This window comes from Rhinolophus sinicus, chromosome 12 (assembly GCF_057876585.1).
Source record: "Rhinolophus sinicus isolate RSI-liver-muscle chromosome 12, RSI-T2T, whole genome shotgun sequence".
Classification (NCBI taxonomy): Eukaryota; Metazoa; Chordata; class Mammalia; order Chiroptera; family Rhinolophidae; genus Rhinolophus; species Rhinolophus sinicus.
The window spans coordinates 31,441,835-31,469,800 of NC_142512.1; the positions used below are offsets into that span (position 1 = coordinate 31,441,835).

At 40.4% G+C, this 27,966-nt stretch overlaps 1 protein-coding gene across 3 annotated transcripts in view; it reads right to left on the reverse strand.

Annotated features, from left to right (window-relative positions):
* The window catches only part of ANKFN1 (ankyrin repeat and fibronectin type III domain containing 1), a 378,383-nt gene that overhangs the window by 124,548 nt on the left and 225,869 nt on the right, over positions 1-27,966 (reverse strand). For all 3 annotated transcript variants that reach the window (XM_088802168.1, XM_088802169.1, XM_088802167.1), the window contains exons 3-5: positions 26,841-26,975; positions 9,059-9,260; positions 5,974-6,184 (exon numbers count right to left, since the gene is read on the reverse strand). In XM_088802168.1, coding sequence (XP_088658294.1) covers positions 5,974-6,184; positions 9,059-9,244 — 397 coding nt within the window. In that variant the 5' untranslated portion in view covers positions 9,245-9,260; positions 26,841-26,975. The remainder of the gene's footprint in view (positions 1-5,973; positions 6,185-9,058; positions 9,261-26,840; positions 26,976-27,966) is intronic.

Genomic DNA, 27,966 nt, shown 5'->3' on the forward strand with positions numbered 1-27,966 from the left:
AGTAGCAGCCTTGGGATTCATTCAATTCAACTGCACACATTTATGGAGTGTCTGCTATTTGCTAGGGATTTGGTGATGAATGAGACTGACTAGTTCTGCTAGTGTGGAATTTACATTCTAACGCAAGGGAGACAGAAAATAAGCAAATAAAAACATTGAGAAAATATATAGGAATAAGTGCTATGCAGAAAACTAAAGTCAAGTGATGTGATCCAAGTCAATTAACATTAAAGTGACTTTAGCCTTTGGACTTGGTGGCCAGAGAAAGCCTCTGTTGAAGATGTGACATTTAAGCTAAAATATTACGAAGCTGGCCATGTGATGATAAGACTTAAAGCATTCAGGCATCCCAGCATAGGAGCCAGCAAATACGGAGGCTTTCAGTGTGGCACACTGAAGGGATGGAACAGAGGCTGGTGGGGCTGGCACATCGTGAGTGAGGGGTGAGAAGTATAAGACGAGGTTTGAGGAGCAGGTTTGGAAGTTAGGGTGACGATTTGTATTCTCATTTTAATGAAGCAGATAAAAATATCTGGGGACTCATTCTAGAGATGTGTCTAAGGCTTGTTCTTCACATATTCTTAACGGTTGCAAATCTTTGTCCTTTGAGGGTGGATTTGATTTCAGGAAACCTCTCTAAATCAAGTCTGGTGAACATGGAAGGTGATGACGCTGGGCAATGCTGTTTTGGAACAAAAATCAGGTGTGACTCTAAGCAACGAGTCAGATTTTCTCATAAACTGGCTCTGAGGACAAATCCAAAAGTGTTTAGAGCAATGGCAGCACTGTTGGAGCAAGTGTGGGGTCTCCCATGAGGACCATGTCAAAGGATAACATTCGTTTGGATTGTAGACTTTCTGGTGTGTTTGTTTACATAAAGCCAGCCTCATTAGTTTATAGTCACACCTCTTAGACGTGCCCTGAACCAGTCCCAGCACCAACATGAACCCCCGACTACTGCAGAAATTGGAGGTGCATCCTGACAAGTCTGCCAAAATTGTAACAGTGGGGCCTGTTGGTGACAGTGACTCTGCAGTTGCATTTTACGAAGTCCTGAACATAACTAATTCTGGGCGACATTTCCCAGTTCCATAGGTCGTAGCCGAGAGAAAGTGAGAGAGGAATTTGCAAAAAAAAATGCAGACGGAGAGGAAAAGGTCTGGAGAGAAGGGCAGAAAGACTAAAAGCGAGGAGCATTCCACCATTCTTACCTCTGTATTATTAAACAGTGTAAAAATGAAAACAATCAGGCTAGATCTACAACCAAGTTCTGCCAACAGCACCTGGAAAATAACAACAGCCACACAACAGAAGGTACCCCGAAGTATAAATTACTGCAAGACTTAAAGGTGTTCTTTCCATACCTTGTGTGTGCCCTACACACACACACACACACACACACACACACACACACACACACACACACACAATGTACGCATGTATATGTGCTAAAATGCGATACCTGCAATTCCCAGCAGTTTAAGACAGGGCTTACAATTACAACTGAAAATTTCTGAGCACCTACTATGTTCCAGGTACTGGCATCAAAAGACGAGACAAAAATCCATGTGAGTGACCAGGTTTGCACATGGTCAGGATCCAAAAAGAACTAGCTCCTTTATGGTTACTGTTTACAGAGCCTAAATGATGCTGAATAAATAGTAGCCTCAGAAAGGCAAAAGGACCTCATTGATGATTCAGCAAATTCCTGCTGGAGACTGTTGCTCGGTGACTTGCGGGAGGGGGCAGGATATGAGCTAGTCAGAAGAAGGGAGGGGTTTATGACTGGGGACTTTCCCATGTGGTGACCCGTCTTTCTCAGATAGCAGCTGTTTAATTGGGCATGAGTCATGGTGCCTGCGATACTGAATGGATGAAACAAAGGCATAGCCCCCAGGCGTCCTGAGGTGCCTCAGTACATTAGCCTTCCTAAGGCCAGTCCTTTCCGATTCTGTGCCTGTGTCCTGAGCGCCGCACACAGGTCTGAGAGGAGGTACTTGGGATTCTACTTTAATAATGACTGCTGTTTTCTTCTAGAAGGAATGAGTGTTACTTTGGGCTGCTTGCCGAAAGGTGGGAGGAACAGAAAAACAGTCGCTGAATAAAGATAGTAGATGCATCTAATAGGCAGATTGGAGTTCTATGTATATTTTACCTTGGGGCAGTGTACAAGTTTGGGTGGCCACTTCATGAATAAGGAAATGTACATGGTTCAATGTCAAGCCGTGTCTAGAAAGAACATCTCTATGTAATTCTGAGTGAGGGGCTAAAGATTGGAAGGCAGGTCTGACCAATGGCTTAGAAGTTAAGTCCCTAAACTCATTTGTCTTTGTGATTTCCGCTATGAAATGGGGAGAATTACAGAGGACATTCTTCTGAGTTGTGTTGGGATCTTTGGTTGGCATAATGGAAAGAGTATTGGGATAGTATTCAGAAGGAAACAGTAGGGGAAGGGAAGACAGAAAATGAACGCTGTTAGAAACCCTGAACTTGGCTTTGAAATATTTGACGGGTATTAGAAAAGGAAAAGATGGAGAGACAGAGAAGGAAGGAATCGAACATTTATGGTGTGAGAGTGTGTTGATGTTTTTCCACAAATACCAAAGAATTTAATATGGAAGCTCTAGGTTCAAATCATTCCTCCACCACTTATTCGCTTTGCAGCATTGGGTGAATTATTTGACTTTTCTTATTCCAGTTTCCTCAAATGAGGAAACTTAACTCCCATTTCACAAGCCAATTGTGAGGATCAAATGAGATGATGAAAGCAAAAGCGTTTTTGCAATGTGTAAAACACTCTAAGAACTTAAGACCTCATTTTTTTTTTTTTTTTTTCTCTTATACTCTGCCTCTGCAGTTTCTGGGGAACAATTTGTAGCAGGTGTTTGGTTATCTGGTTCTGGCCGGCAGACTGTGGTTTTTCTCATGAGCTGGCTCATATTCATACACACAGGCAATTGTCTTTCTTTTGTACTTGATATATAAAGTGAATTAAAAATCCCTGGAAGCAGATTGTGTTCTCCTGTCCTGCCTCTCTCCAACAGGAATGAAACCTTAGTGCATAGGACAGAATAAAGAAATACACCATAGGATTTTAGCAAGCAACACAAAGGGAAAGGTGCAGGGCCCAGTGGCCACTGACCTCCATGTTGGTTGCTTGGAAAGGCAGTAAGTTTGCACAGAAGGCTCCCGGAGGCATTGGTGTTCCACAAACTTGGGCTTGAGTTTTTGGCTTCCCTATTCATTTTGTTAGACGTGTGACCTTTGGTCAGTCACTTTGCCTCTCAGAATAAAAAATCCTTCTTTGAAATAGAGTAAATAAGACCATCCTGAAAGGCTAGTATGAAAACTGGAGATAATATATGTGGAGACACACGTGGGAGTCTATACAGGGTACTATCTCTTTGACTTGTTGGGTGGCCAAGGTGACTTAGATACCATATTTCCCAGAGGCTAAAACCTGGATTTATCTCTCACTCTCCTTTACAATTTTATGAGGATAATTGTGGTTACCATCTTAAAGGGAATGAGAAAAACCAGGGATCCTTTGCACAACTTTGCTTTTAGTTTAACTAGATATTTAGTACGTGGGTTCTTTTATGGAGATTTAATTATACACAAAGGGGCTTGGGGAAATTGGGAGTCTTACTGGTTTCACAGAAAATGGAGAATTCTTTGTAGCCGCTCAGGTAAGTAGGACTAGTGTTTCATCCAGCTCAGTGCAGGCAACATCTGGATGAATGGTCTCCTTGTTCCTATAGAATGGAGCTCAGTCTGCATTCTCTGTGTTCAGACCCTCTGATTCTCCACTGCTCTCGCACTGGATCTCTGGGACAGACCTCATTGCAACATGAATTGGGAGGTAGCAAATCAGCCTTTTCGATGTCTTCCATCCTGATTTGCCTATCACAGCTCATCCTCCAGTTCCACGGAAAAGAAGCGGCACTTTGATGATGGAACTCTTACCGAAGAGTCCCAATCCTGCTGAAACCCAAATCCTCACTCTCTTTGACATGGATGTGGTGAGCTTAGCATTTTTTAAAATACAGAGTTCGCTGATACAAGGATCTGCCTCTGTACCGAGTCTTTGGGTGGTTGGGGGTTGCTGAAATTTCGGAGCAGAGATGTGACCTCTAATTATATACTTGCTTGCTTCTCTTTCAGCTTTCTGGGTCTCAGCACTTGGAAGTAAGTGAATCAGTATTAGTGAAACTAACAGTTTGATGAGTTTACTTTTTTCTTTTCGGAAACATAAAAACTGTGGCTCAGAGCCATTGTGGTCATTGGGTCAGAGAGTTTGCACCATGGGGAATGTGAGTGCCTACCTCAGAATGTTGCTGTGAGGATTAAAGGAGTGACTTACATGTAGAATGCCCAGAATAGTGGCACAGGGTAAGGCTTGTGTGATTTTATCCCATCCCGTCCTGGGCGGGGTTTGCCATCAGCCCCTTTGGGTGTATACTTCAAAATACACCCAGAAAGAAGCCATTCACAAAAGGCCATCTATGATATGATTCCATTGATACGAAATGTCCAGAACAGGCAAATATATAGGAACAGAAAGTAGATGAGTGGTTGCCCAGGGTTGGAAGCAGTGGGGAGGTTGGCGTGATAGCTAACAGGTATGGGGCCTCCTTTGCAGTGATGACCATGGTCTAAAATTGTGGTGATAGTTTCACAATTCTGTGCATATACTAAAGACCATTGAATTGTACACGTTAAGTGGGTGCATTGTATGGTACGTGAATTATATCTCAATAAAGCTGATCTTATAAAAAAATAATGAGGTCTTAAGTTCTTAGAGTGTCTTACACATTGCCAAAATGCTTTTGCTTTCATCATCTGAAATACATCCAGAATTCTACCCCTGCTCACCATCAATGTCACTGCCCAGTTAGTCCAAGGAACTGGCATCTGTCTTCTGGACCACTAAAATAGACTCCTAACTGGTCTTCCCAATATCGCAATTGCCCCATCACTGTCTATTCTCCACAGAGCACTGTAGTTATCTTTTAACATGTAAAGCAGAGTATGTCATTCGCCTGCTTAAATTGCTCCACTGTCTCCCCATCACACTTACAATAAAAGTGAAACATCTTACTGGCCTGCCGGATCCTGAATGATCACGTCCTGGTGACTTCTTCCTCAGTGATCAGTCTCCCTTGGTCCATTTTGTGTTGGCCACACTTCCCTCCTTGTTCTTCAAATATGGCCTTATCACTCCTGCCTGCCTCAGCACCCTTCTATCTGATGTTCACTCTGCCTAGAATTGGACCCCGTATCTTCTTGTGTCTCATTCCTTGATGTCTAGGACTGGGCTCAAATGTCATCCCATCAAAGAGGCTTTTCTTGCTCCACCCTATTTATAATAGTTCCTATTCCACCAATCTCCAGCCACGTGTTCATTTTCTTTTCTTCATAGTGTTTATCACTATTTGAGTTTATATTTTATTTACTTGCTTATTGGAAGTTTCCCCCAGTAGTATATAAGTTCTATGAGAATAGGGATTTCATCTTGCTCACCATTGCATTCTTAGTAACCAGAACAGTGTACTGTCCTCAATGTTTGTTCAATGAGTGAGTGAATGAATGAATGAATGAATGACGCCATTATATCGACAATGGACACAAAGACACTAACACACACATACTTATCTTTTTTCTCTGTACACTTCCTATTCGATAGCCTCACTTGGAGTATTTCACATTGGGTTACATTCTTAGAAGGATGTTCCTTTGAGGTTCCTTTTCAATACCATTCAGTGTGTTCTATTTAGAATGTAACTTAATGTTTAGAATGATAAGCACGATCACTATTTGCATGAAAGCCCGTAAAAACATGTCAAGGATTTCAGAGCCTGTGCTCAGTCGACCATTCGTGCTCCAGCTCCACAGTCAGTGATGGCTATGTTGGTGACATAAAGCTGGGGTCCAGCCTAAATACTACACGTTTCTGTTCTCAGGTTTACTTACAGTGTGGACTTTCTCTGGCCCCTGTCCTCAGAAGGATCCGGGCAATGGGTACATTGTTGGTCATGATGGCAATATCCAGAGGCGTCAACCCCTCACTGTTCGGCGTGTTGAGATCGAGCTCTTCTGCTGTGTATTGACACAGCAGGATCTGTACAGCGTCCATGTCCTGCTGTTCCACTGCCTCAAACATGGCTTCATTGCCCTGGAAGTTCTGGAGAAGAACAATAGCAGGTTAGCACAGGGTAGAGACTAGTGTGTCTTTGCATTCCCATTGATAGGTGGTATAACTGTAGTTTATCCCAAGGTCTCCAAAGTAAACACTGTGCTGGACCCTCGTTCCATCACTTCTGATGGACATGGAACAGGTATGTACATTTAGATGCATCGAGACAATACAGTAGAGCATGGCTAGTCTATAGATAAGAGTAAACATCAGCTTTTCTCAAACCAGTCTTCACGGAATACTGTTCAATCAGAGGTGTTCTATGTAGAAAGTAGTATGTGGTCAAATAAAGTTGGTAAGCATTGGATTAAGCTAAGTGACTGCATTACTTTAGTCTAAGACCTCTCAGGGTCTTTAATAATTTTAACACGTAGTTGTGACTCTCCAATAGGTGGGAAATATGACCGGTTTCAAATATTTGTTCATAGAACCTATTTTAAATTGCATTTCTTTTAACTCCCCTTGGAATAATGTTCTACAGAACACAATTTGGGAAAAGCTGGCAGAGATAACATAGCATGGGTAGTTTAAATTGTGACTGGCTTGGAATTGAGAGTACACTTTCTCTGTCTCATACTCATCCCCGCTTTGGATCCCCACATCTCTACTATTGCTCAGACCACTATCATCCCTCCTTGCCTGGACCATGGCAATGACATGCCAGTTGCTAGTCTTAGCCTCCGCCAGCCCATGCTCCATACTGAGATGAGAGTAATCTTTCTGAAATGTGTGTTACGTATCACTTCCCTATTTACAAATCTCTAATAGCTCCACACGGCCTGCAGGCTGACTCCCCAACTTATAGACTCCTGTGTGCTAACCTCTACTCTTTCTCAGCCCAGAGCCCTGACTACTGAACGGCTGACATTTCTAAGCCCTCAGGTGAGGGGCTCAAAAGGTAGTGTCCAAACAGGGCTAGGTGGCAGATTGTTTGGGGGCCATGAAGGACCAAAAGTTGAATATTCATAAAGACAACACCCAGAAAGAGAATATGGCTCCTTTGAAAACTTCATTCAGAGGATTAATAGTAAACAAGAGAGAAAAGTTATGGAATTCTCTCAAACACATGTTTCATGGGAGAAGAGCAACACATACATTATTTACACATCTATCTGGTGTCTTCTCCAAAAGTTTCTTGGTCTTTAAAAATGTTGAAATGCCACTGGTCCTGACTTAGCAAAGGAATGACCTGATTAAAATATGGAAGGTCTTCAGTGACCAAATATTTAGATTGGCAGGATTTTATTTTTAGTCTCATCAAAAATAGATTTTTCCTATCAAAGCCTGCAGGTTGTCTTAGCTGAGTACGTAACACACAATTTTAAATTTGGAGAAAATACAAAGCTATTATGCAAATGCTTGTTTTGACAATCGGTACCCAGGGAATAGTTATTCTGGTATGCAGCTCTCTCTGCTACAGGACAATTTGCCGAGTGGAAAAGTGTTGTGTCGACAATCTGCCAAACTGAAGAGCCTCTGATACTTAGGCCATAACTCAGCCACAACCAAGCCCTCCCAGAAGATGAGTTGGAAATGAGAAAACAAATTTGAAAACAAATGAGTGCAAAGTTAAAATGCTGTCCTGTCCACAGTTGTGTATTTGTTTGTGATTCTTAGTATGTCTAATTTTTCTTGTGCCATATTTGCTCTCACTCTTAAGTCATTTCCTCCTCCATGCTTTTATTGGCAAACTCTAGTATGCTTCTATCTGAAAAGGCTGGGTTCATTTCTGTTTTAAGCTTAAACAAATGGTGCCATTACTCCCTGGAGAAATACCCTTACTGAACATGTTAATATTATGCCCTCAGCGTGTCTGAGGGCCAATATAAGAAACCACTATAAGAGAATGTTTGTAACATCATCACTGCCATTCTTAATTCTCCATTACATAATTTATTATGACATCTTATAAAGGCCAGAGGACTTAGTAACAGAAAAATATTCATTTCTCCTTATAGACTGATATACTTTCAGCTATCAGAAAATGGTGTGCTATAACCAATTATGTTTCCCTTTCTGTTTTGACTGACTAGGAACTCAGATAAATTTTAGGTACTATATTTGCCGAGGTTTGAGTATGTTTATTTTTGTTTCTATCCCCATTGTTTCTGTTTTTGATTTTTTCCTCCCTCCATCCCTTCCCCCTACCTTCCTTCTCCTCCTCTCCTCTCCCTTTCTTTCTTTCTTTCTTTCTTTCTTTCTTTCTTTCTTTCTTTCTTTCTTTCTTTCTTTCTTTCTTTCTTTCTTTCTTCCTTCCTTCCTTCCTTCCTTCCTTCCTTCCTTCCTTCCTTCCTTCCTTTCTTCCTTTCTTCCTTTCTCCCTTCCTTTCTTCTTCCCTCCCTCCCTTCCCCTTCTCTTTCTCCCTTTCTCACTTGCTTCCTCCCTTTATTTCTATCTCTATCTCTTTATTTATTTCCCATTGTATAATATCAGTACATAATGTATTTTGGGCTTGGATTCTGTCTTGAACAACTTTGGAAAGCATATGGGGCACACATTATAAACAAATAAAATATTGTTAATTGTTCATTCAGTATTTGAATGAACACTGGAGCTCTCAGAAAGCCTATTTAATGTCATATTCCATATACGTCAAACTATTGTTTTTTTGTTTTTGGTCTATTAGAGAAAGAAAAACTAAGGGAAAAGAAAAGGAAAGAAATTAAGACAAAATCTCACAATCACTCATACTTCAGCTAACAACAACGTAGGTATGTGCAGTTCCTGTCTATCCTGACTTCCGCATTTATAAAATTACACACGTCAGGTTCTGAAGTGAACGTCATTCTTCTGAGACTCTCTCTGAATCCAAACACAACTGCACAAATCAAACCGAGATAAGAATAAAAAGAGTTTTATTACCACCGAGGTCTTTCTGAGACTCAGCCGGTCACTTCTCGTTCTAAAATAGGCCTCGTCAAACGAAGAGTGGCTCCCCTTCAGTTTCTCAGAGAGGTTCCTGTACAGGCGTTTGGCAGCATTGGGAGAGGATGGGGCACTATGTTTTTTTGACTGACAAAGATGTAAATTCTGCATTTGTTGGGTCATTTTCACACAGCAGTTCCTAAGAGGAGGAAAATCTGATGTTGTATCATTAACACAACAAATTTTTAAGTTGACACAAAATTTTATCATCTCCAGTAACCATCTGGAATCCCAATAAAATATTATAGCTGGAAGGGACCTGAGAACTCATCAGGTCCAGCTTTTTCATGTAATAGATGAGAAAGCTGAAACCCAGGGAAAGGAAGCAGCTTGTTTATAGCCACATAGCCAATTAGTGGCAGAAATGAAATGACAACCTCCATTTACTATATTAACATACACATTTACATACAAACATATGAGTATATATGACATGAGCCTCTACTCAGTCTTTTGATCTCTATCTCACTGGGAGGAAGCATCTCAATTCTATAACCAGGGAGTCTGTTCACTTCCTCTTGGGTATATGTAATTGGTATTTTCTTACTTACCTCCTTCTAGATGCTGCCCTCTGTTGGGTATATAAGAGAATGTGGTTGTTCCCTGCAGATAACCCCCTCTCGAGGTGTTAAATAGTGCCTGTTTTCTGAGATTTGGTGAACTACCCTACCCAGGGCTCAGATAAATTCCCAGAGGGAATTTATACCCATGGGCACCTCCCTGAGCATCCAATACTCCAGACAGTGTCCTCCAGGGCACTCACTATTGGCATTTTCTAAGTATTAGTTGACTGCTGTTCCACAAATCTCTAAACAGGTCCCAATATCATACCCGAAGTCAGTTTCCAGGAGATTAGCCATGCCATTTCAAAAGTCATCCACCATTAAGTTGGGTACTGCTATTGAAATATAGATGCTAGCAAAGCTATAGCTGCCTGGTATGCACACGTGTACTGGATGAACAAATGCATGAATGAAACAACTGGCCCAGACAGTTATGTGCAAAATGTCCCCACCCCTGGGGTAGCCTCTGGTGCACTGGACCCAGGTCTCTCTAGAGCATACTGCTCTACAGCCTCCCCTCAAATCCCACAACCTCCCCTCAAATCTCCAAGGGAGTCTTCCATGTGTAATGCTGCCCTTGTTACTTAGTTATGACCATTAGGTCATTTCCAGTCCTTGAATTTTTATAGCCTTATGGACCTCATGGCATAATTTCATGTAGAACCTCTTTTATTGACCAAACTCTTCACAGGACTGACTTAATGATTCCCCAATTCCTATAGGATAAATTCTTTCCCCTCACATACAAGTGGTCACCTCTCTAGCCTCACTTCCTACTGTACTTCTACATTTTATGTGTCAGTTCTTCTGACCTCCTTAGGGTTTCCTAGATAGTTCAGACTTTTTCCTACCTCTGGGTCTTGGTATGCACTGATTTGCATGTATTGGAATTCCATCTGTGTCTTCATCACCTAAGAAACGACTGCTGATCCTTCAACTCTATGCTCACGTGGTCTCTGACTCCGCGACAGATTTATGCATGTCTTCACTCGTTCATTTAGTATTTGCCTGTTATAGCAAATATTTTATTGGATTACAACTGCCTCCCAGTGTCTTTCTGCTTCTCAAGAGCAAGGACTGCCAAGTATTAATTTTTGCATCCCCAGCAACTAAAATGTGCCTTCTTCAGGGTAAAATAAATACAACACAGATTAGAGTATGAACCTTTTCACCTACTGACTATGTGATCTTGGACAAATTACTTAACATGGCTGAATCTCATTTATAAAATAGGGATAATAACATTTACATATTATGATTGGAAGATTTGATGACATAATGCATGTAAAGATCGTAAAGTACAGGATAGCTCATGCCAGCTATCATTTTTGTTTTAGAAGATATTCAATAGATACTTTATATAATAATTAAATGCACATATGAGAATCTATTATGTATGTATAGTAAGGAGCTATCCAGAAAGCTAATTTCCTCCTCATCCCTCTGAATTGGGTTCCATGTCTACTAGCACCAGTTAAATCTGACTCAAATGGAGATCCATCTCCATTATGTTGTTGAATGTCTTTAGGTACCTTGATTGCAGTTTCCTCCAACCCAAAAAAGACTTTCTAGTGCCTTCCAAGGTCGTCAAACTATTGAGTGCTAGTCACATCCACCAGGCCCTACTCAGTTTTACCTAAGTGGCTAGATTTACTTTTGGAAGAATGATGTAAAGCACTGTCTATAGTGTGTATGTAGTATGGATGTGTTTTCATAAATCTTTAATAATCTTTTAATTTACACAAAAGCAGAAATGGAAAGAAAAGGTGATTTAGCGTCTTTCTCCTTCAATCTACAATTCCTTTACCTTTGATTCGATAGGAACTAAAAGGTTTCCTCTATATCTTTTCATTCCCACAAAAATTCCAGACTGACATGCAAGCTGGCTCACATGGGGATTGCTTTAAACTCTTTCTTTTTGGCTTCTGTCTGTAGCTTTTTCCTTCAGCATTAATGCCTCAGTTCATACCATCTGTTGTGTCTATATCATTATCATTCCCAAAATAACTCTACCTTCTTTTGTATCTGCCATAGTGCCCAGTAAATAAATTCTTATCAATAGATGAAATTCCAGTTACTTGCCCTATAACTGATGACACCTATCCACTGGCCCCTTTTGTCTTTGCTCATGAGCCATCTGTTCTCCTCAGTCAAAATAGGTTGACTCTCTGTCTTTTTGACTTCCTTCGCATGCTCCCCCAGCTGTCCCTTTCTTCCAGGCTACTCTTTAGCATGTTTCTACTAGATTTCATCTGTCATTATATCAGTATATTTTATTTTCTTCCTTTACATTTAAAATTTTTGTCTGATGAGAAATAATGAGAAAAACAACTTTCTCTAATCTGTTCTCACAAACATGCATACCCATCCCAACGAACTGTGCTCTAGATTTTTACCTTCACGGAAAGAGACAAGCATTTGAGAAGTAGTGTAGCCTTGGCTCTGGCTCAGGTCTGTTAGTAGTTGCTTGGTATATTTCGGTGCTCCCTGATTGGGGGCATAAATATTGATGACTGTTATGTCTTCTTGTTGTATAGTCCCCTTTACCATTATGAAATGTCCATCTTTGTCTCTTGTTATCTTTTTCACCCTGAAGTCTGTTTCATCTGATATCATTATGGCTACACCTGATTTTCTCTGGGTACCATTTGCTTGGAGTGTCAATTTCCACCCTTTCACTTTGAGTCTATGCTTGTCCTTGTAGCTGAGATGTGTCTCTTGGAGACAGCATATGGTTGGGTTTAGCTTTTTGATCCAATCTGCTACATTTTATTGGTGAGTTCAGTCCATTTACATTTAGGGTGATTATTGATATGTGAGGATTTCCTGTCATTCTATCTTTAGTTTTCTGGTAAGGTTGTATATCCATTGTTTCTTTGCCGTTTTGTTGTTGTCTATTATTTCTGTGTGGTGGTATTCTATGACGTTTCCCTCTGTTTCTTCTTTTATTACAGTATATATTTCAGTTCTGGATTTTTTTGAGTGTTTCCCCTTAAGTTTATGTAAAAGAAAGTTTGATATTTAGAGTATTCCATTTTTTTCAGCACGCTTACTTTCTTCATTCCCATATTCCAGTTCAGGCCTTTACTCTCCCCCTTTTTATGTTTTGGTTGCCACAAATTGTCCCTGTTGATGGTGGTCGAATAGCCTCCTTTAGTATTTCTTGTAGTGCAGGTCGTGTATTAGAAAATTCCCTCAGCTTCTGTATGTCTGGAAAGGTCTTTATTCCTCCTTCATATCTAAAGGATATCTTTGCTGGATATATTATTCTTGGCTCATAATTTCTCTCTTTCAATAGTTTGAATATTTGGTTCCACTCCTTCCTGGATTGTAGAGTTTCTGCTGAAAAATCGGATGATAATCTAATGGGCTTTCCTTTGTAAGTTACCATCTTCTTTTCCCTGGCTGCCTTGAGGATTCTTTCTTTGTCGTTGATTTTAGACAGCTTCAATACAATGTGCCTTGGAGAAGGCCTGCTGGGATTGAGGTAATTAGGTGTTCTATTTGCTTTTTGGATTCGAGGATCCAGTTCTGTCCACAAGTTTGGGAAGTTCTCATCAACAATTTGTTTGAATGTATTCTCTGTTCCCTTCTCTCTTTCTTTTCTTTCTGGTATGCCCATTATTCTTATATTGCTCTTTCTGATGGAGTCAAAAAGTTCTTGTAGCGTTCTTTCATTTCTTTTAAGTCTCAAGTCTCTTTCTTCTTCCATCCGTGTAATTTCCAGGTTTCTATCTTCGACGTCACTGATTCTTTCCTCCATCTGGTCAACTCTACTACCTAAGCTGGTTATTTCATTCTTAATTTCTTCTATTGAGTTGTCAATCTCCAGAAATTCTATTAGGTTCTTTTTAAAAATTTCAATCTCTTTCGTAAAATGCTCATGTTGTTCTTTAATTGTGTTTCTGAGTTCATTAAACTGCCTTTCTGTGTTTTCTTGCATCTCGTTGAGTCTTTTCAGAACTGCAATCTTGAATTCTCTGTCATTTAAGTCACATATTTCCATATCTTTAAGTTCCTTTTCTGGAGACTTTTCACTTTCTTTCTGAGCTGTCTTGTTGCCTTGGTTATTCATGGCAATTACTGATTTATTATTTCTCTTCCTAGACATCTACAGGAGTGGCTTCTGCAACAGGTTGATAGGAAGAGGTCTTTCTTTTGTTTTCCAGTACTTGTTGGTAGAATGTTTTATTTTCTCTCCGACTGCAGCCTTTTTTTTTCTCTCTCACACGGTAGTGCTATGTTTTCTCTGCACTATTCCAGCTTCTCACACAATGAGGGGATTCCCTGGGAGACGGGCTTCTCCTCTGTTAATAGTTCACTTGGGTCACAGGGCACAGTGTCCCGGTGGGTATGCGGAGAGCTTTTGAAGTTCAAAAGCTCTTCCATCTCCAGATTCAGAGCCCGTATGTTTCAGCAGTTCTGTTTACTCCTGCAGGGATCCACCCAGATAGGTGGGGCCAGGGGCGGGGTGAGTTGTGAGAGGTGGCCCAGAGCAATGGCAGCGACCACCACCACAGCCGTTCCTGCTTCCACAGCTCTCTCCCCTTTGCCGGAACTAGTTGGGCTGCAAATCTGTGTCTGTGGTCCACAGTTCTCAGAACAGCAAATATTCTGCTCTTTTGATCTGACACTGCTACTGTTCCGTTTCTAGCACCGGGCAGGTGGGGGCGGGCCGAGCTCTGGGAGGGTAGGGAGGGGGCGGCTAGTCTCAGTGCCTAAGGCTTCCATTCTCTGCTCGGCAGTGAGGGCTTAAACCACCGTTTTCAGCCTTCTTCCCTCAGTCTTTTCTCCGATGTCTCTGCCGTGAGTGTTGGATTCAGCCGTGTTATATGCTGCCCCCTCAGCCCTGTGGGCCATAAGCGGAGCCCTAGCAGTCCGAGTTCTTCCCTCTCCCGCAGCTGCGGTAGTTCCGGGAAGCAGCGAGCTCGGCGCACTGAGCTGGGTCTGCGTCCTCCGCCCGCGCGTCTCCGTCTCCGCACTTCTCCCTTCCGTCCTCCCCCGCTGGCACGATTCGCCCACCTTTAGTGAATTCAGTAGTGGGCCTCTTCGTCTTGCCTGTCTGCTGTGCAGGGAGTCCTTTGTGGAGTTACTGTTGTTTGATTAGTTGTAAATTCCAGGGGAGCTTTACAGAGGCTCACCTCACACCGCCATTTTGATGACCGACAAAGACTTTAAATTTGATATCTTAAATATGTTCGAGAAATGAAAAGAAACCATATCCAAAGAAAAGAAGGAAATTATGAGAATGACGTCTCACCAAATAGAGACTATCAATAAAGAGTTGGAATTTATAAAACAAAGCCAGAGCCAAGTATAGTTCTGGAGTTGAAAAGTATAATAACAGAAATAAAATAATTCAGTAGAGGGGCTCAACCCATATATAAGCAGGCAGAAGAAAGAATCAGCAAACTTCAAGATAGGGATACAATTGAGATTAGCCAGTTTTAGGAACAAAAAGAAAAAAAAATGAGTATAATGAACAGAGTCTCAGGATCTGTGGGATACAATCAAGTGTATCAACATACACATAATACGAATCCAAGAAGAAGAAGGGGCGGGGGGAAGAAATTTTAAGAAATAATGGCCAAAAACTTCCCAAAATTGATGGAAAACAACCCACACAAGAAGCTCGATAAACACCAAGAAGAACAAATTCAAAGAGATTCAGAGCTAGACACCTCATAATTAAACTGTCAAAAACTAAAGACAAAGAGAAAATCTTCAAAACAACAAGCAATAAATAACTTATTACATACAAGGAATCCTGAAAAAACATTTACAGAGGATTTTTCATCAGAAAACCAGAGTCCAGAAGGAAGTGGGACGACATATGCAAAGTACTGAAAGAAAAGGACTGTTAAATAAGAATTTCTCTATACAGCAAAACTACCCTTCAGAAAAGGTGAAAGTAAGACATTTACAGAAAAACAAAACCCGAGAGAATGTGGTAGCAGATCTTCCCTACAAGAAATATTAAAGGGAGTTCTTCAGGCTGAAATGAAAAGACAGTAGTGAGTGACTTGAATCCACATGAAGAAAGAAAGAGCATTGGTAAGGAAATTAATTTTAAATAGTAGTAGAAATATAAGACAGTTTAAGTCTATCTTTTGCTTAGAACTCTTTTCTCCTTTCTGACTTAAAAGACAATGACATGAAAATGAAATTAAGAAAACAATACCATTCACAATAGCACGACATGAAAAAGATTAAAATACTTAGGAATAAATTTAACAAAAGAAGTGTAAAACTTCTTAACCGCTACTCAGGTACTCTGTTTGAATGTGGCTTATGATTCGTGCTAGGAACTTTACTAATGTATCATATAATCCCTGTAGCACTTATAGAGTGTCTTCAAAATGATAGCAGCAGTTCTCTCTACATCTTTGCATTGAATTGAACTGGGGGGTGAGGGGAAAGAGGGACTCAAATGTTGACTGCAATACCCGATGGGTAAAATAGATACCGGAGAACTGACAGGGCAACTATTTGTGTTGTGTTAAGTCTGGGATGTCACTTCTCAGAGAGCATCCCATGTTAGACTGTTTTAGTGAAAGATTCAACAGATTGAGATCTGTAGCAACATTTTATTCCTTTCTTCAAGCTCAAGGCCATCACGGTGGTTTTAAGCACAGTATTGCAAGTAGCAACTTTGATATCAGGCTGATGGAACTTTGGGTTTTGGCATTTCTCCTTATTAACTGTATCACACTGGGCAAATTATTTAACTTCCCTCAGCTTCAATTTCCTCATTAACAGTAGTCCTCATCTCAATTCTAACAGTTATGTCTAAAGGGGTGGAAGAGTTTTAAATGAGGTAATAAACATCAATTGTTTAGCAGAGTGCCTGAAATAAATAGATCCCCAGTAAATGTTTTTCTTTTAAAAAAATGATTTTATTAATATATAATTCACATACCATACAACACACCCATTTAATGCTATAATTCAATAGTTTTAGTATATTTAGAGAGTTCAATAGTTTTAGTATATTTAGAGAGTTCAATAGTTTTAGTATATTTAGAGAGTTCAATAGTTTTAGTATATTTAGAGAGTTGTGCAACCATCACCAGCATCGATTTCAGAACATTCTCATCATTCCAAAAAGAAACCTTAGCCATTACCCTTCTATTGTCCCATTTCCCCAAACCTTAAGCAACTGCTAATCTGTCTGTCTCTATACATTTGTTTTCTGCAGACATTTCTTGTAAATGGAATCATAAAATATGTGGTCCTTTGTGACTAGCTTCTTTCACTTGCCACAATGACTTCCAGGTCCATCCACCTTGCAGCATGTATCAGTACCACATTTACTTTTTATTGTTGAATAGTATTACTACATCTTTATCCATTTATCAGTTGATAAATACTTGGGTGGTTTCCACTATTTGGCAGTATAATACTGCTATGAACATTCATGTACAAGCTTTTGTGCAGATGTATGTCTTCATTTCTCTTGGATATATACCTAGAAGTAAAATTGCTGGATCATAGGATAAAACTCATGTTTAAACATTTTAGGAGTTGCTAAACTGTTCTGCAAAGTGGCTGCACCTTTTTACATTCCCAACAGCAATGTATGAAGTTCCTATTCTCTCAGATCCTTAGCAACTGTAGTTATTGTGTCTTTTTTATAACAGCCATTTTACTGGATATGAATTTGTGTCTCATCGGGCTTTGATTTACATTTGTCTAACAATAATGATGTTGAGTATCTCTTCATGTGCATGTTGGCTATCTGTAGATCGTCTTTGGAGAAATATCTATTCAGATCTTTTGCCCATTTTTAATTGCTTAATTCAAGGTCACAAAGATTTGCACCTATATTTCCTTCCAGTAAGAGTTTTTTTTTAAGATTTTTTATTAAAAATATAGCTAACATACAATATTATATTAGTTTCAATGGTACACCATAGTTATTCAACATTTATATACGTAAGGAAGTGATCACCATAAGTTCAGCAACCATCTGACACCGTACCACGTTATCACAATATTATTGATTATATTCCCCATGCTGTATATTACATCCCCATGACTTATTTGTTTTATACCTGGACATATGAACCTCTTATTCCCCTTCAACTCCCCCCGTTTTAATTTTTCAATTTTAGTTGACATTTAAGATTTTATATTAATTTCAGGTGTGCAGCATAGTGGTTAGACATTTATATAATTTAAGAAGTGATCCCCTGACTAGTCTATTACCCACCTGGCAGTATTATTATTATATCATTGACTATATTCCCTATGCTTTATTCTACATCCCCATGACTATTTTGTAACTACCAATTTGTATTTCTTAATGCCTTCACCTTTTTCACCCTGCCCCCAAACGCTCTTCCATCTATTACCCCAATAAATCTAGTACCCATTTGACACCATACATCGCTATTACAATATTATTCACTATATTCCTTATGCTATACCCTACATCTCCATGACTACTTTGTAACAACCAATTTGTACTTCTTAATACCTTCTCCTTTTTTCGCTCCCCAACCCCCCTCCCATCTGGCAACCATCAAAATGTTTTCTGTATGAAAACATTTCTATGAGTTTGTTTCTGTTTTGTTAATTTATTTTGTTCTTTAGATTCCATACATAAGTGAAATCACATTGCATCTGTGTTTCTCTGTCTGACATATTCCACTCAGCACAACACCCTCCAGATCCGTCCATGCTGCCACAGATGGCAAGAACCCATTCCCTTCCCTGGCTGAGCAATATTCCATTATATATATGTGCCACCTCCTCTTTATCCATTCATCCATTGATGGACACCCAGGCTACCTCCACATCTTGGCCATTGTAAACAATGCTGCAATGAACATATGGATGCACATGTCCTCTTGAAGTAGCATTTTAGGTTTCTTTAGATAAATACCCAGAAGTGGGATTAATGGGTCCTTCTTTGTCTCTTATTAGAACTCTGGTTTTAAAGTCTATTTTGTCTGGTATAATTATTGCTATCCCAGCCTTTTCTGTTTTCTTTTTTTTTAAATTTACATTTTCATGAAATATCTTTTTCCATCCCTTTACTTTCCATCTGTGTGTGTCTTTCAATCTGAAGTGAGTCTTTTGTGGGCTGGATATGTAAGGGTTTTGTTTTCTTATCCATTCAGCTCTCCTATGACTTTTGATTAGAGCATTTAATACATTTACACTGAAAGTAATTATTGATAGCTATGTAGTTACTGCCTTTTATTATTCATATTGTTTATCTTAAATTTTTTCCATTTTAAAGAAGTCCCTCTAACATTCCTTGCAATACTGGTTTGGTGGTGATGAACTCCTTTAGCTTTTTCTTGTCTGGGAAGCTCTTTATCTGTCCTTTGATTTTAAATGATAGCTTTGCTAGGTAGCGTACCCTTGCTTGTAGGTCCTTGCTTTTCATCATATTGAATATTTTGTGCCAATCCCTTCTGGCCTGCAAAGTTTCTGTTGAGAAATCAGCTGACAATCTTATGGAGGCTCCCTTACAAGTTACCAGTTGCCTTTCTCTTGCTGCTTTTAGGATTCTCTCTTTGTCTTTAAACTGCCATTTTAATTATAATGTGTCTTGGTGTGGGCCTGTTTGTATTCATCTTGTTTGAGTCTCTCTGTGCTTCCTGGACTTGTATGTCTGTTTCTAGAATTTCATACAAATGGAATCATCACTATGTACTCTTTTTTTTTATCTGGCTTCTTTAACTCAGCTTAATTATTTTGAGAATTGCCCATATTATTATCTTTATCAATAGTTCTTTACTTTTGATTGCTGAGTAGTATTCCATCGTATGGGTATACCACTGTTTACTAATCAATGTGTTAGGTATTATTTTAATACAAAAATTAAAACCGTTGGGATTTGTTTTAAAGAAAGATGTTTATTTCTAAAAATTTCTTCAGAGAGGTTTAGGGGACCTGAGTTCTAAAGAGAAGGAGACACAGATCTATTGATTGAAGGGGAGCTGGTCTCTGCAATATGGCTACATGATTAGACTTTAGGAGAGAGCTGGGGGAGATACTCTATGGAAAAGTTATTTCTAGTTTTACGTTTTCTTTTTTTACACCATAATAATTTTTTTCTACCAAAATCTTCAACAAAAGTCATGTTGAATATTACAGCCTGCCAAACATTTAAGGAAGAAATAATACTAATTCTATACAAAACTCTTCCAAAAATTAAGATTCATTTCTGAGGCTAGCATTGTCCTGATACCAAAGTCAGAAAAAAGGCATTGCAAGTAAAGAAAGCTATCACTCAACGTCTCCCATGAACATAAAAGCAAACAAACAAAAAACCAAAAAAACAACAAAAAAGCCACAACTCAATAAAATGTTAATAAATAAAGTCCAGAAATACACAAAAAAGATAATATATCATGATCAAGTAGGGTTTACTGCAGGAAAGCAAGGTCAGTGTAACATCCAACCATCCATCAGTTTAATTCACCACATTAACAGAATACAGAAAAAAATATGGTTCTCTTAATATGCAGAAAAAGCAGCATTTGACAATATTTAACATCCATTCATGATAAAACAATAACACCTTTCAGGAATGTAAGGGATTTCCTCAACCTGATAAAGACAATCTACAAAAAGCTATAGCCAACATTATACTTAAATGATTAAAGACCCAGTACCTCCGCCTTGGATCAGAAACAAGAAGGTCCGGTTCTACCTTTTCTGTTGTACTGGGTATGCTAGCAAGTGAAGTAAAGCAAGAAAAATAAAGGAGTAAAGATTGGAAAGAAAGAAGCAAGACAGTCTTCACTTGCAGATGACATGAAAGTTCTGTAGCATGATCTAATAAGTTTACAAAAATCTATTCAGGAATAAATAAAGTATATGCAAAACATGTACTCGTATACGTACAACTACAAGACATTAATGAATAAAATTAAAGAAAACGTAAATAAATAGAGAGATATACTTTATTCATGGATTGGATCAGAAGAATTAGCATTGTTAGGTGTCAATTCTTCCAAATTGAGCTATAGATTCAATGTAATCCCAATCTAAATTTTAGTAGGATTTTTTTTAGAAATTGACAATTTGATTCTAAAATTTCTATAAAAATGGAAAGGATCTAAATAGCCAAAACAACTTTGAAAAAGAAAAACAAACTTAGAAAAGTTACATTATCTAATTTCAAGGCTTGCTATAAAGCTACACCAATCAAGACATGTGGGGGCTGGCCCGGTGGCTCAGGCGGTTAGAGCTCCATGCTCTTAACTCCGAAGGCTGCCGGTTAGATTCCCACATGGGCCAGTGGGCTCTCAACCACGAGGTTGCCAGTTCAATTCCTCGAGTCCCGCAAGGGATTGTGGGCAGCGCCCCCTGCAACTGAGATTGAACATGGCACCTTGAGTTGAGCTGCCACTGAGCTCCCGGATGGCTCAGTTGGTTGGAGTGCGTCCTCTCAACCACAAGGTTGCCGGTTCGACTCCCGCAAGGGCTGGTGGGCTGCGCCCCCTGCAACTACCAATGGCAACTGGACCTGGAGCTGAGCTGCGCCCTCCACAGCTAAGACTGAAAGGACAATAATTTGACTTGGACAAAAGTCCTGGAAGTACACACTGTTCCCCAAAAAAGTCCTGTTCCCCTTCCCTAATAAAATCTTTAAAAAAAAAAAAAAAGACGTGGTATATTGGTGTAAGGATAGCTATATAAAGACAATGGAATAAGGATAGACACATAAATGAATTAAACAGAATAGAGAGCCCATAAATAGCCTGTACATATACGATCAATTGATTTTTGACAGAGGTGTCAAGGTAATTCAATAGGGAAAATTTTTTTTCAACAAGTAGTGCTGGAACAATGGGCTATCCATATGTAAAACACAAAAAGCCTTCAACTCCTACTTCATGCATAAAAATTAACTTGAAATAGAGCATAGACCTAAGTGCAAAAGCTGAAACTATAAGACTTCTAAATAAACAAAAAACAAAACAAAAAAACACCCCAAAATCATAGGAGAATATCTTTGTGAATTTTAAGGAGACAATGCACAAAAAGCAGATAGTAAATTGATAAATTTAAACTTCATGAAAATTAAAAACTTCAGTTGTTTGACATATTACAGCCTGATCACAGCTGAACTTTTGGAGGATCTGTGAATACACCTGGAGCCAAGGTGTAAGGAACAAGTGACAGTAGCCTGGAGAATCCGGGTCCAAAATGGCGAGAATAACCTATGGAGAATGGAGCCTCCTCAGATTTACTTCAAAACCACTTGTTCCCTGAGCTTTGGCCACATGCTCAAATAGAAAGAAAGCCTTGGCTGCCATCATCATCCTTTCTCCTAACACCACTAGTGTCTGTGTCGGGGTGGGTTCTGGTATGGCCTCCATCTTGCTTGCTGTGACAGCAGTGGCAGCAGCTGTAACCCAACCAGACCCACGCAGGGTGGTTCCAGCTTCACTCACGGCTACCCTTGAGGGACTGGGTAACATACCTGGAAATGGGAAAAACTGGGCAAAAGAAAGATAGACTGGAAGTAGCCAACAGATCATTTCCTCTCCATTCCTCCTCTGTGGACTGTTTTGAGGGCTTCTTGGAAGCAATCACATGCAAACAATGAGATGTGTTTTCTTATGAAGACTTGCTATTTCGGGCACAACCTATGTTTGTTTTCCCTCCTTCCTTGACTCATTTCCCCTTTTCCTGCACTCTTGATGCCCTGACGTTGTATCTCCCAATACCTAATAGAACATTCTTAATCGGCTTTGCCTCATGCTTTGTTTCCACAGGCTAACACAAAACGTAATAAAACCCTATGATGAAGTCAGTAATATTATTATACTCTCATTTCACAAACAATGAAACTGAGGCCCAGGGAGGTTAGGTAACTTGTCCAAGATCCTGCAGCCAGTAACCGCAGGATTTGTACTCTGACTCTTAGCAACTCGGCTATTATTCTGAGGGAGCTTGGTCTGGCTGCCTGTCAGCTGCTTCTTCCTAGACCTTGATTCTGAAGACAAAAATATTGCCTTCATTATGAGTTCTGGCACGTCCAGAGTCCCTGTTTCATAGGAGATTAGTTGTGGGACTTTCTCATTGTATTTGTACTGCGAAAAACTATCGGAGCCAGTTTGGATGAGGAGCAGTTGTAAGACAAAGCATCTTAGAAACAGGAGCTCTAGCCTTTCTTGACAGCTGGGTAGACAGATACATGCAGCAAAGGGAACATTTCTGACCGAGACAAGATTGTTCTTCAGGCTGTGATGTGAACTAGAGACCTTCAGATTTGAATTTGCCTGTCACCAGACAGAAAGGACAGTGCGACCGCCCAATCCTATTCCCCACCTGCTGGTAACATGACAGGTATGACTTTGATTGCTAAAGGATGGCCAATTCTGTTACACTGAGGATATACAACATGGTGGAAGCGAAGCATCCTCGTCTATCTCTGTGCATTAAGAAAATAATATATTCAGGGATAAGTTTTGAAAAGTCAGTTGTGACTTCACAGCAAGGAGAAGATTAATTTTTGAAGTTTCAAAGCATCTTTATGAGGAAGAAGGTGGAAAGACAATTAATGTCGATTCTCAAGTTCAATAAATCCTTATGAGTGATCTACGTTATAACTTAGGTGATAGACCTGGGAATTCAAAGGTGCATAAGATGGGATTCCTCAGAGGGTGAACTACTGTCTGGGTTTGCCTGGGGCTGAGGGGTTCCCCAGGATGCAGGACTTCCAGTGCTCAAACTGGGAGAGTCCTGGGCAACTTGAAATAAGTTGATTACCCTACCTTGCCAGAAGCAGCTCATAGGTTAAAAAGGAAGACAGTTATGCAAGTGTATGTAGCTATGAAATAGTGTGATATGTGAAATTATGGAATAATAATAATAATAGCTTTTACTTCTATAGCGCTCTCCAAGAGCCAGGAACTATTTAGAATAATGCCTTTATATGTATCAGCTCACTGAATCCCATAACAGCCCTGTGAAAGAAGGACTATTACCATCCCCATTTTACATAGTGAAAAATTGAGGCCCTAGTAAGGGCAGATCTAGGATTCAAACCCAGGCACTATGGGTCTGTATGTGAGACCTTAACCTCTAAACGCTGCTCTCAAATGCCCAAAGCAACGAAATAGTACGGAGGGGAAGTGATTAACTTTGTGCATGATAGGTGTCCATGGGAGGAGCGGGTATGGGGAAATGGGTTAGAGAAGGTGATCCCTGAGCAGGATCTTGAACAGTGAATGAGGAAGCAACCAGCAGGAAGGAAAGAAAAGGGCATCCAGGTATAACAGCTCCAGGTTAGGACACGGAGATGTGAAATGCCATTGTATTGCTGGTCGGTCAGTGTCCGCAGTGATATAATTCATCCACCATTCCAGGGCCGTGGGAAAGAAGTCTGGAGAGGTACTAGGCCAGGCCAGGGCTTTGCATGCCATGAGGAGGGTAGAGACTTCAACCTGTTTACCATAGGGAAGCACTAGAGAACTTTATAGGGAAAAGCTGAGGTATGTGTTTTTAGAGAATTACTCTGGTAGCATCCAGAAGGTGATTTGAAGGGGAGGTGGGGATGGTGGAACCAGGGACAGGGTACAAGCAAGTATGAAGCTCTTGAAAAAGTCCCTATGATTTCAATTACAGCATGACAATGGGGATGGGGAGGGCTGGACAAACTCAAAAAATGAAAGAAGTAAAAAGGACCAAACTTTGTTAGTGATTGGATGGAGGAGCTAAAGGAATCAGGAAACCTGAGAACTTCTACGAGCTTTGCTTGACTAGGTGCATAATGCTCCACCAATAATCGGGGGGTAAAAAAAGGAATACAGGATGGAGAGTGGATTTAAAAGGCGAAAGATAGTGAGTTCAGCTTCCTACAACGTGACACTCAGGGTCTAGAGGAAATTTAGATGGTATTGTCTAAGCCAGGCATTCTGGAAAAAGAAGAAAACAGCTTGTCCTAAAGGCTACTTAATTTTCTGATCAAGAGTGAAATCATAATTAAGAGAGAAGTTCTTGGAGAAAGGTATGAAATAAACAGAAAGCAGCAGAATTAATCTAATATTAATGCAACGTTCTTTGAGCTTCCCCTGAGATGGGAAACATTTAATACGTGCATTTATGATACGGTATCAGTGGCTTAATTTATTATTTCTCCTAAGAATATTTGTACTTTATAAAAGACAATAATATGTAACTGAATCCCTTATGAAAGAATTTAAGGTACCTATCTATGTAATTTTACTAACAATTGTCACCCCAATAAATTTAATAAAAAGAAAAAGAAAAAAGAAAAAAAAAAGACTTTAAGGTACCTTAATCCTAGAAATACGACAATTTTTTTTTTTTTTTTTGGCTTCAGATCACAGTACATTTACAGCTGCTAATTCCATGTGCATAAGTATGGGGGTAATTTGAACAACTGAAAGTTGTCCTAAGTTCTATACATGGATTCTACTCATCCTTGAACTAACTCCCCCAAAATATTTGCATGTGTATATGTTTCAAAACATTTGAGATCTTTAGTATCTTGGCATCATAAGCATAGAAAATCAGTTATTACTGATCAATATTGAAAAAAATTATTTACATGACCTGTATATTTGAATTTGGATTTTTTTAAAATGCCATTTTCTAGCTCTATGCTCCCCTTTGAATCCCTTAAAGGTGATCACACTTCCTTCAGGGTGCTCTGTATCTCCTAGGTGGGGGAAGAGACACGCTTCTCCTTATCCGCACATAAACATTCATTGTGGGTTTCTTAGGCATGGTCTCTAGATTAGAGTGTGTGGACAACGGTCCTGATGGCCTATTGCACCCTTTACCGAGGAAGCTTTAAGTAGTATCGCATGGATACATTCATTGAGCTTAGCATATCTTCTTTGAAACAATCAGGAATGGGAGGAATGGAGGAATGGAGATCCAGGGAGGGTATGGCCGTTTCCCAAAGGTACACGCTTAGTCTGGGAACCAGCATAAGTGCCCTGTTATTCTGGTATCTCTAACCATGAGGCAATTCTGTCTCCTTCCTGATAGGATGACATCGTTTGTGAAACAGCCAAATCATGGGAGAATGACCCTGCTCTTGTGATTGAGTGGCCTAGGGATACTTTCTACGAGGCAAAAACGTCACCCATCTCTCAGATTTCCTAACTTTGGTTTTTATTTAGAGAAGCATGCTGCTCAATGTTCCAACATCATCCATCCTTGTCAGCACCCAAGGACACTTTATCTGAATGGCCAGTGATATGGTGCAGACAGAGTGCACCAAAGACATTAAACTCTATATGACATTCATATAAGACTCTGAGCCCACCGAAGGTAGATTCATGCTGCCATAAAGTCTTGCAGTAGTGAGGTAAACAAAAGACTAAGGAGACGCGGTGGTGATGGTGGTGATGGTGATGGTGGTGGTGGTGGTGGTGGTGGTGGTGGTGATGGTGGTGGTGGTAAAGGCAATCACATTTTCCATTCACTTTCCCCTTCTACAGAGGCTGGCTTACATATTATTTTGGAAATGAAGAAATCAAGGGACTAACCATGTATCTTCATGGAATAAAGGATTTAAGAGACATGGATGTAAAAGTGTTGGCAGTGGATCAAGAAAGGGTTTGGATGTAGCATGTCCACTGTGTCCCCTTGGCAGATGTTCTCAACAGCACAGTCACGACGCTACTCATGGGCACGCTGACTCAGGAAGGACCAAATGCTGGCATTCCACGCTGCATGCCTAGCTTGCAAACTGGATTTAAGACAGCAGTATGTCTGGGTTTGTATTCAGGATTATCAGCACGATGGGTCTTTACCTGATCCAACAGGTATTCTGCAGGTATTCAGGAACCCGCTTAGAAAATGATCTTATACAACAAAAGAACCATTTGTTTTTCATAGTTAATGCTAATCAGTTATGCAAGCACATGGTGTCCTTAAGCTTGCTGCAAACAAATGCCCAGGTATCAGCCATGGGGCTTCCCCACCCCCATCTGTGCCTCTCCACATGGACCTGTGTGAAGCTGTCACAGACCACCGTGTGTGTATGTGCTCGTGTGCATTCTTCATAGACTGCCCGCAGCTAAGTTTGGAAGATGCAGGGTTTTTTTATATCATTGAAGCCGCAGCAACACATACACATTTTTAAAACAATCAGTGACTAAGAAAGCCCCACATTCACGTGAAGAAAGGCAACAATAAATTTCACTTACCAGTTGAGGTTGTTCGAGGCAGCAGAGGAGCAAGTTGTTGGTAATTGTCCAGAGCTTTCATTCAATAAATCACATTGGCTTTGCTTTCTCCTGTGGCTCAGTCTCTGCGCAAAGCACGCAAACCTCCTTCCGATTCTGTGTAAAGAATAAAATGCGAACAGGATCACTACAGGCAAAAGCTGAAGTCAGTGATCACTGAGCTACTCGTACTGTGAAAGAAAAGAGCAAATGATGCACAGGGAGAGAAGGGGAGAGGGAGACAGCTTGGCTCAGAAAGTAGGTGGATTTCGGGACTGCAGCCCCGGGAAGCTCTTGTGTGTGTTGTAAAAGGATATATGACTGCTGTGTGTCTTCAGCCTGTTGTATGTGTGAGGTTAGGAACAGAATGCAGGGACAGCAAGCTTCATGTCCAACAAGACTGAGTCAGAACCAACTGTCACTCACAAGATGTGTGAAGGGGCAGCAAGGTAGCTAGTTCGCTTTGCACTTCATCAAATGCAGGGAAAGAAATATCGGGCATCCAAGAGCCCATCCAGCAAGGTGACTGCAAATGATCTACAGCTTTCCTGGGGCTAGTCACCTCCTCACTCCCACACAGGCCTGGGACCAGACACACACAGGCGGCAGCTACATCCCCTCACCTCAGGGCACCTGTGCAAGCCTTTACAAGCTCCCAGCAGGAGCGAAGGGCTTTCTTAAGAAAGTTCCAAATCCAGGTGAGGCAGCTCAACCAATCCTCGAGTTTTTGTCCGAGCGTGTTCCAAGAAAGTTGTCTGCACACCTGGGACTTGGGACACCAAGAGACCCAGTGCTAGGAGGAAGATTCCAGCGCTTCCTCCATGCCAGGCATGCATGTGTGTGCACCTGGGTCCTTTCACGGCGTTATGCTCTGCGTGCCTGAAGACACACAGAATGGATTTCCTAGAAAGCTGCTAATGTAGGCACTTTTCACATTTCTCTCTGAAATAAAAAGGCAAATGACCTTCACAGGCTGCCTAGTATATTAAGGAGGCACTGCCGATTGAGAGCACATATGAATGCCACACACACACACACACACACACACACACACACACACACACACACACGTCCCTAGCAACAGCAGTAAGAATCTTTCTAAAGCTCT